We start from the raw sequence: 10,187 nt of genomic DNA on the forward strand, positions 1-10,187 counted from the left end.
ACAAACGTCTATCTTTGTTGCTGTGGCGTTTAATTTTTGCACGAATAATAGTTTTGCTTTATTATTACTGAACTCAACAACATTAAATAATTTTTTTAAAACATATTTTTCCACTATGTTATTATTTTATTCCTGGGGCTTTTAATAAATTACTAAAATTTACATAAACGTGTTTATTGAATTCTATTACAATTTTTCTTCAATTCTGTACTACTCTTAATCTATTAAAAATAACGCAATTCTATTTTTACTTATATATCAAACTTTGTAGCAATATAACATTTGAACTTTTTATTCACAAAAAATATACCTGGAGGTGTGTAACATAATTCATTCATATTAATTAATGTATCGGGCGTCTCGTTGTTTGCAACTTCATAAGCATAATATTTGTAGTCGAAATCGATGTACTGTAATGAACACGCAAAGAGATATACGTCGCCATTTATTTTTAAAACATGTTTGACCTTAGCAAATGTAGGTTCTTCATCTTCATTAATGCCATAAACACAAACAGTGCCACTTTTAAATTGATTCCCTAGCATCTCAACAAACGTATAAGATTTAATTGATATAATATTTTCAAAATATTTCGTCATTTGACAATATATACGAGTATCGTCTGTTAAAGAACCTAATTTGTATTCAATATCTATCGGTTCAGTAAACTCCTTTTTACAGCTTAATAATATTTGATTTCTAAAACCCATGGTATAAGGCAGATCTTTCGAGCAAGTGACATTTTTGGCAACATTCTTAAAATCGCGATGCTTGCGTTCAAACATCATAGCCCAAAAATGAACTAAAGGTCCATTTTCAAGCATTATTCTCGGAATGTGTGTTATAATGTGATGCTTGGGTTTAAGATTTCCAAATAATTTTTTGTACAAAGTATGATGCTTATGAATTAAAGATTTAATATGTACAATATCGGACATTGCATATCTTGGAGCAGCGACGATTCCAACAATTTGTCTTAATGTAATATAAAGTTTCCAATAATCAATTGTATCTGCTGAAGTAGGAATCAATTCACCTAAGATAGGCCCCAAGTAACGTATGAGACAAGCCATTTCGACAGCCGATTGTTTTGCCTTAACTTTTGTACGAGTTCCTAATTTTTCTCTATCGCACGGCTTACAAATCTCAGTCATTAGAGGCATTGGTTTGTTCGACTTTTCATTTCCGTAGTCAAATTGATTTATTTTTGTATTAAGCTCAGTTAAAGTAAATAATTTTTTTTTTAATATATAAATAGTCAAAATATATTCAATTTCATCTCGACCAATGCCTTCAAACAAGTCATGCATCAAATCTAGACTATGATTTTGCGTAATATGAAATTTTGGCAAATCATTGAAAATACACTTCTCTTTCACGCCTCTACTTTGATTTAGTAAATCATTATTATAAGACTTCTTAGTCCTAATAAGAGATTCGTCTTCAACGGTCAATATTTTACAATCATCTGAATTCGCGTTACAGATGCGACAATAATAATAAGCATTGAATGACTCTGTGAAACCGCAACAACTATTTAATCCTAAATTATTACCTATTAATAATAAACAATTGAAATACACGGTTTCTGCCCTACCATCGACAAATATGGTTAATCCTTTTGTTGCTAGTTCGTTTAATTCTTTTCTTATTTCTGAAAATACAGCACTATTACCAAACGTTGTTCGATGGTTTGAATGAAATATAGTTGTTAAAAAAATATTAGTTAACTTTGAAACTAAATGAGGTGGAAGACATGGAAGTGATCCATACACCATATCAAGCTTTTGTTGACTTGCGTGACTGCCTAATGTGTTTCCCGGTTGCATATCGTCAAAAGATAAAAAGAAAGGAAAAGCGTTGAAACCGTCTTTACGATATTTAGATTTCCATAGTGTCCCTTGAGTAATGTTACAAATCAAATCATTTTCATTTTCTAATGACTGCATGTACTCCTTCATACTATTATAAATTCCTGGTAGCTCTAAAAAAAACTTGAAGTGTTTTAATTAATGATATATGCATTCCATGTACAGATTTTCCAGCTTTATCTATACCAATTACGAACTGTTCCGGCTCAAAAAATAAGTTTTCTTTTTTATAATTTTGTAATCGTAAATGTTCTGTTGAAAAGTCTTTCAGTGGATCTTTACCATTTTCAAAAATTGCATGAATTCGACTTCGCGTTTCATCATCAAGTACACTTTTCATAACTCTATCCATTTCTTTTTGTAAAAAGACAGTATGTGCTTGTGAAATGAAATCACCAACCTTTTCGATAGTTGATTGAACTTCATTTCTAGGAACTGCAGAATTTTCGTACAAAGATAACGTAAACTTTCGCACTTGTTCGTGAAAATCGAGTCGATTCATATACGCTTCATAATTAGTATTATTCGAACTCATTTTAATAAATTATGCTATTCGTTTTTTGATTACTTGATTTTGTGCAGTTCAATTAAGTGTCAAAAATAGTAAAAACACAGGTATATATTTTTTGAGCACAGTTTTGTCGTTAGAATTCACAACACACTAGTCTTTGTTGCGGAATCTTATATTTTACTTTTCTTGATTGATGTTGAAATCCAAATTTTATTTCCTAAAATATTAAATTAAAAATTAGCATAGCTAACTACGAATAAGAATTATAGTAAGCCCAATAAGAATTATATAAGCACATACCTTGCTACACTTATGTCTTTCCTTTAACCATTACTTTATAACTGCGTTTTATTCGACAATTTCACTTAATGATATCTCAACAGTTGAAAAATGTTATTTACTTCTGAAAAAGTTGTAGCACTTGAAATGATTCTATTAACAAGAACTATGTTGCAAATAAGTTAACGCACAATATTACAACAATCCAGTACACGTTAGAGTAGCGACTTTTGAAGCCTGCTTGGAGTAATGAAACCCAAACTTCAAAGTAGAACCCTTAAATAGTTCTCCCCTCTGCTTCTCTAAGATTTTACTTCTAATGTCCACTTTCTCAAATGCAATTAAGCGACCTTGCCAATCCTTAGATTGTCGTCGACAATAAGCAAATTTCAAGAATTTAGCTGAATGTTTATTATGTTCTTTTAAACTAAACGCCCACAATAGCCTAATGACTCCTTAAAACCGTGACCGTTTGCCCGGGTGAAGATTAACGCTGCACTTTCACCTAAGCGGAGTGACGATTGCTTATTGTCGCCTAATGACGATCATTAACAGAAATAGATTTATAACATCTACCGATGTGGACCTATTTGAAAGATGCAGACATTTTAATTTTTCCTTCTCCTACTCTCCTAAAGGAAAACTTATGCCAAACACTTACTCTGAATCTTATAAATACTGCTTCAACTAAATATATAAGCTCAGTTCGTTGTGAGATTTCATCCGAGAGGATAGTCATCTGCATCTTACTGACTTCTCGACGTTTTTGCGCTTCAACTGTGACACTTGATTGTGAGTTGCTAACATTTTAGTGATAGTATAGTGATAGAAAAGTATTTTGAAAACATGGAAACAGAAGCTGAAATTAATTTTGGTAAGTAAATAAAAATTATGTTCAAGCCAATAAATTATCAATCTCTTATATAAAATCGTTTTAGGTTTTATCTTTAGTTAGTAACGAATAGTTTTTCTAACCCATTCATAAATAAAATTGATTTTGTTACAAATTATTCAATTTATCACAATATCTTGTTCGAGTAAATTCACATAGCGAGTGTTAGATCGATCTCAAAGAGCAAAATGCCACATAATTATAAAATGAATCATTGACGACCAAGGTCATGCTATAATCTAAACAGTATCTATCTATGTTATATATATAATAATTAAATAAATTTTAGGATCTTTGCGGAAAGGTTTTGGAACACAATGTTCAATCGAATCAAGATCGATGGATGTGAATGATTCTGGCACCAATGTTACAATTTCATCTTGTGCTTCATCGCAAAGAACGCCACTAACTATCGAGCAGAATGCTGTATGGCATGGTACTAGAACCCTTTTTTCTCAACTGCTACTCGACAGAAATATTGGTATGTATGATCAATTTTCGTTATTTAAAGTAGCTTTATTAATAACTGACTAGAATATACGACTCGGCAGGGAACAAATCACTATGTTTATTTAATTTGCGCGTAAAGAAAGAATTCAATGGCTATATTGTAATTGTTTTAATTATTATTTCTTGAGATATAGGTAATAACTGAAGATACTTATATTTTTTTAGATCTTCGCTACCAGTATCCCGTTGGAGAAGGAGTATATATAGATTTAGCTGATGACTGGACCGGTGCATGTTATTTAGCAGCATATGCCCGTGACAAGAATAATGGGTATTTTGATAACAATTTACTCAACCCATACTCCGAAAAAGAAGTCATAGAAGAAGATTCTGATGACGAAGGATTGGGTGACGTCGATTTATGCAGTTTGATTACTAAGAACGATAATCGGCACAAAAAGATATTCAAACCAGCGAAAGTCGCCAATATTATAATTAATAAGCATTTGAGCCAGGCATTCGGAAAACATAGAATCGTTCGTGAGCAATTTCAAAGCTGGGCAGAGCAATTGGAAAAGCTGTTTCCACTATTAGGACCTGCGTCGATATGGTACACGAAAAGTGAAACATGCAAATACAAGCATACAATCACTGCTCGTGGTTACCTGTTCGACAAGTATAGGCAGTTGACAGGTTTAGGCATTCAGGTGGGATTAATAGAAAAACGCAAATTTTTTACTGCTCAAGGTATAGTATAATTTTCAATATACACATATATAAATTAAAACTATATAATTGTGCTAATGAAAGAATAATTTTTAGCCTTTTCCAGCCCAAGTGAAGTGTTAGAGAAGCTGAAGGCAGCTACAACAGTTGATGCTGACTTTAAGGAAACTTGGCAAAACAATCGCGATGAACTGAAGGATTATTTTTCGAAAAACGAGCTAAAAGAAATTTGTAAGCAGATTCCTCTTTTACAGACACCGGAAGGATTTGAGCTGGTAATATATATATTGCAATTATTTCAAGTTGTTAAAAAAATCAATATCTGTTTGAAGAAATATGATGATTAATAATAATTCAATTGCACATAATATGAAATATAATGATATTAGGATATTACAATTGAAAACTAATTTTTAACTTTCAATTATATATTGTTTCCAGTTAGTGCAGGAATTCAATGCACTGTACACGAGGTGTCACCGAAAATTTATACGAAATTGGCCAAAACTGACCAACTTAATTTTAACGAATATGGAAAAAAAAGGAGCGCCTAAAGATGTGTATGAAATGTACAAAACTTTGTATGAAGCAGAAGTTCAAAATCAAGATTCATCAAAAACGAAGGATGATCCAAGTGAGTCTTGTTTTTAAAATATGTTTTTTTAAATATTTGCAGATACGAAAAAAACTGATTTAAATGCGTTATTAACTTTCTTTTTCAGTTGCCAAACAAATATTGGCTCTACTCGTGATGCCACGTTTGTTAGGTACACAATTATGTAAAGTTGTCTCCCATAAGAACAAACAAGCTTGCGCATCAGAGATGGATGATGAATCCCAGCAGGTGGAAGAAAATACATTAAAATCATGGAAAGCATCAAGCATCGAAGTTTTACAATCATTCATCTATCACATCGAGGTAAATTTTTATACTTGAAATTATTAATACTTATAAATATTATATAATATAATATATAATATTATATATTATACTTATAATATTAATTACTCATCATTTTTACTAATTATAAATTTTTTTTATTTACAGGACAACGAATGTTGGGATGAAGATCGAGAAAAGATTTGGATGGAAACAATCTCAAAAAAGTATGCTTCTCATGGATTAGAATTGACGCCGTACATAATGATGGTTGGCCCAATTAGTAACATTGAGAAAACGGTTATTGTTATTAACGATACAAAAATTGTTTATTACGGAAGAGAGTCGCCTTTATGTGCCGTTGATACCTGCTTTAAAGTTACCATGATGCTGGAAAAAAACTGTCCGAAAGCTGCTTCACCGCCATGGGAATTTATTTTAAGAAAGGCATATCAAATGCCTACTAAGAATAAAACCTTAATAAGACAGGTAACTCAATTCATTGCGGAATTAGACAACATTTTTAATGTTTTAAAAAAATAAAATAGAAAATTGTAATAAAAATGTGTGAAAAATGTATATAATAAAAGTGTGTGAGACAGAGAGAGAGAGAGAGAGTGTGTGTGTGTGTGTGTGTGTGTGTGTCTTGTGTAATTTATAAAATGTAAATTTAATTCAAGAAAAATTGTAATAGAATTCAATAAACACGTTTTTGTAAATTTTAGTAATTTATTAAAAACCCCAGGAATAAAACAATAACATAGTGGAAAAATATGTTTTAAAAAAATTATTTAATGTTGTTGAGTTCAGTAATAATAAAGCAAAACTATTATTCGTGCAAAAATTAAACGCCACAGCAACAAAGATAGACGTTTATAGAACAGGAGGCCATACTTCTATTTATTTAATAAATGAAAAGTTAATGTTGTTGGATTTTGATGATTCAAAAACAAGAATAAATATTTTTTCATATAGAGTTACTTTTTAACTACTTTGTCGATAACAACGTGTTTGTTAAAAAATTATTTATTGAAAATCTAGTAGCTTGGTATTTTTAGAGAAGAGTAAGAAGATCAAATGATAGCGGCCACTCGGCCGGGCTCCCTGCTGTGTAGGACCCGGCCAGCGGTCGGGCGTTTTTGACCTGCTCTCCAAAAAGGTCAATCAAGAAATATCGAAATAATTGACTACTTCAATGAATCATTTATTCTTAATTAAATATAAAACGTTAGCTTCTATATAAAAAAATAAACATTTCCGTTTTCGAATCGTAAAAATCGGGCTACTTTAGACTATACTAAGCGTATCAGCCATGGGTCTTGCCAAGTCCGTACTGGAGCAAATTTAAGTCTAGCGCGCTCGAGTTGGCCTGCGTCCGCATAGTGACCTGCCCATACTATAGTTCTGCAGCTAACGACAGTACAGTGGGTGCCGACTAGCAATTAATCGAACCTTTACCTATCTGAGGTCTAGGCTTCTGTGCTTGCCGTTGGATGCGAAATTACGCACTTGCTCTATGCTTACTTTTTTTTCCGTGCACCGATCATAGTTGCCTTAAGTGGCTCCACAGTATGAGGAATCCTACAGGAAAGCTAGCGCGTTGGGCGTTAGCACTGCAAGGGCATGTTTTCGATATAGAGTATCGAAAGGGAGACCTCAACGTGGTGCCAGACGCTTTATCTAGGGCCTATGAGGAGGGGGTGGTAGAAGTGGGTGCCATGACTCATCAGCCGGAAACTGCCGATGCCTGGTACCTTCAAAAGTATAGAGAAGTATGCCAGGATCCACATTCTCAACCTACCTGGAAGGTGGTTGGAGGGAGATTGTATCACTACAATCCGACTGAGGAGAGCGAAGGGTCCATCGACAACGAGAAAGCCTGGAAGCTAGTAGTTCCTGCCGAGAAGAGGCATCAGGTACTCGAGGAGGTGCACGATGCGCCAGCAGCGGGACACCAGGGGAGAGAACGGACGTTCTCCCGGGCTAGGCACCTGTATTTCTGGCCAAAGATGTACTATCAGGTCAGAGAGTACGTGAGGAGTTGCCCGGTATGTCAGCAATGCAAGGCGGAACAAAGGCCGCCTTGCGGGCTGATGGGTCGTCGAGAGGTCTCGCGACCCTGGCAGGTGGTGGCCAGTGACATTACTGGCCCTTTCCCAAAGAGTTCGAGTGGGTTCGAATATATTTTGGTCTTTTTAGACCTGTTCACTCGGTGGGTGGAGTGTGTACCCGTACGTAAGGCCAATGGAAGGACCATCGTGCGGGAATTGCACGAGAGGGTGGTAACCAGGTTTGGTGCGCCCGAGATATTTCTTTCGGACAACCGGACCGAATTTAAAAATCAAGAGGTCGATGCCTACCTGTCGAGGAACGACATCCGGCGCGCCCTTACCCCAGTTTACCACCCACAGGCAAACCCCACAGAGTGAGTGAACAAAACCCTCAAGGCCATGCTCATATCGTACGTGGAGCGGGACCATAAGAGCTGGGATGAGCACCTGCCAGAGTTCAACTTCGCGTTGAACTCGGCAACTCACAGCGCGACAGGTTATAGCCCGGCAATGCTGGTCTTCGGTAGACAGCCCACTCCCCCCGCGACCTTCAGGAGAGCCCAGGATCAGTTGGCTCGGGAAGCTTCCGAGGGCCAAGAACTGACCGAATGGGGTGAGCACATGCGCCAGTTACCCAATTTATGGAAACGCGCTGGCTCTAAGTCCAGGGAGGAAGCGGACCGTCAGGCGGTCTACTACAATCGGAGGAGACGTCAGGCCGACTTTAGGGTTGGGGACTGGGTGTGGAAGCGGAACCGCATGTTGTCTTCCGCAGCTCAGGGCGTTTCTGCGAAGTTGGCGCCGAAGTATGCTGGTCCATACGTAATTCAGGAGGTATGTGGGACTAATACCTACCGCCTAGGTAACCAGCAGGAAGAGTTGCCCGAGCTGATCCACGCCAAGGATCTCAAGCCCTATTTCGGTCCATTCTCGGATCAGGACAACGAGGAGCCAGGAGGCGGGGACTCAACACCGTTGGAGGAAGAGGAGGGCGTAGGCGACCCGCCAGCGAAGGTTGAGGAATCCAGCGAGGATCCGATATGCGAGCGCGTCGTGATTGCAGCCCCCGCGAACGAGTGTGAGAAATCCGCGGCGGCTCCGAAGGTACCGATCGAGGCGCCGGCTAAGCGAGGCCGTGGAAGGCCGCGCAAGAACCCTGCGTGCGAATCTCAGGCACCAGGTGGAGACGACCTGGATGGCAATGCGGTAAGGGGAAGAGGCAGGCCCCGTAGAACCGCTCCGCACGTGCGGAAGGTGGTCCTGTCAGCTACCCCCGCAAATGGGCCATGTTCGCGAGGAAAGCGCAGGGGACCGGGACATCCTCGTAAACAATAGCGTCGAACGTGACACAACGACGGTTAGGTTAAGGGTTAAACCTGAGACATCCCTTAACTCCCCTCTTCTTCTTTTTCAGATGGAGAGGAAGCTGGTTGTGAGTGAGGAGGCCTTCGAGACGGCCACACAGATGTTACTCGACATAAGGCTGGGTCCGGACGCCGATCGGCCGATCGGTGACGTCCGAAGATTTGTCCGGGCCCAGGTCGAGGTGGCCGCCAGAGAGGGCCGCTCGCGCCAGCGGGTGGACGACTTCTTCCGGGAAGCCATGAGGGCCCCGACCAGAAGGCCCGAGACCCGGGAAGTGTCCACCCAGACCGACGGTCCATCCGAAGAGGGCCGTCGGTCTAAGTCCACGACGGACCAGGGGGTGCAGACCCCAGAGTCGAGCAGGCCGGCGATGGCCGACGGCTCGACACAGTGTCCCAGGCCGAAAGAGGCCTGTGGCCAGGGGCAGTGGGTCTGCAACCACCCCCGGGTCCCCCAGCAGGTTGGGCTTGAAAATTCCTGGAGGCACGTGAGGTTGGGCCTCCAGGAGTTAGAAAACGCGTGGGAATTCGTCGGGGAACTTCAGCGCCGGGTGCACGCACACCTGGGGGAGTTCCTCGACTTCCGCGGCACCCAAGAGATGCTAGGGGAGTGGGCTCCTGTGGTCCGGCGGCAGAGGGCATATGGAGAGGCCCTGCTGCGCGTAGACCGGGGACCGGAGTCCCCAGCGGCCGCGGGTCCGCCGGCGGTTTTACCACCGACGGCACCAACGGATAGGGCCGCGGCCAGGACTCCGGCCAGGCCCCCGACGCAGACTCAGGCCAAGAGAGTCTCGGGGGCTCCCGGAGCCGGGCAGGAGTTCACGGTCCGTGTGGACGGGTCGGTCTCCGACCCTACCGTGGTGGTGCGTACCCAGGGGGGACGCACGTCCGCCACGGTGGGCGGCGTTACATTTATCGCCGCCCCGGCGACTTCAGCCCAGCCGCCACATCCACCAGCGGGGAGTCAGGGCCAGGGGATAGAGCCCGGCCCCAGTAGAAGACCGGGGAAGGGCTGCTACATCTGCGGCCATCCCGGGATAACCACAACCTCTAAATGCCCCAACAAGTCGGAGCACTGGCGCTATCCCAGGCAGAAGGCGCCAGGGGGCTCCGGCAGGTGATGTGGGAGAGTGGTGGCCCGGGATGGGCAAATAAATCATAAT

General features: G+C 40.3%; 1 protein-coding gene across 1 annotated transcript; it reads right to left on the reverse strand.

The window, feature by feature from the left end:
• Window positions 1–251: 251 nt before the first annotated feature.
• On the reverse strand, window positions 252–2,406 carry LOC131663019 (uncharacterized). Its single transcript, XM_058933074.1, has 2 exons — window positions 2,058–2,406; window positions 252–1,984 (listed from the first exon to the last, which is right to left on the reverse strand). Exons 1-2 carry the CDS (start codon window positions 2,404–2,406, stop codon window positions 252–254), a joined length of 2,082 nt encoding a protein of 693 aa, XP_058789057.1.
• Window positions 2,407–10,187: the final 7,781 nt, after the last annotated feature.

The sequence above is a fragment of the Phymastichus coffea genome, unplaced genomic scaffold (assembly GCF_024137745.1).
Source record: "Phymastichus coffea isolate CEN01 unplaced genomic scaffold, Cenicafe_Pcof_1.1 PCOF00029, whole genome shotgun sequence".
NCBI lineage: Eukaryota > Metazoa > Arthropoda > Insecta > Hymenoptera > Eulophidae > Phymastichus > Phymastichus coffea.

Excerpts from the sequence above, each read along its gene's own strand:
- LOC131663019 (XM_058933074.1), bottom strand. The coding sequence starts at position 2,406 with ATGAGTTCGAATAATACTAATTATGAAGCGTATATGAATCGACTCGAT. Across the intron at positions 1,985-2,057 it reads GCCGGAACAGTTCGTAATTG|AGCTACCAGGAATTTATAAT; the intron begins GTATAGATAAAG and ends AGTTTTTTTTAG.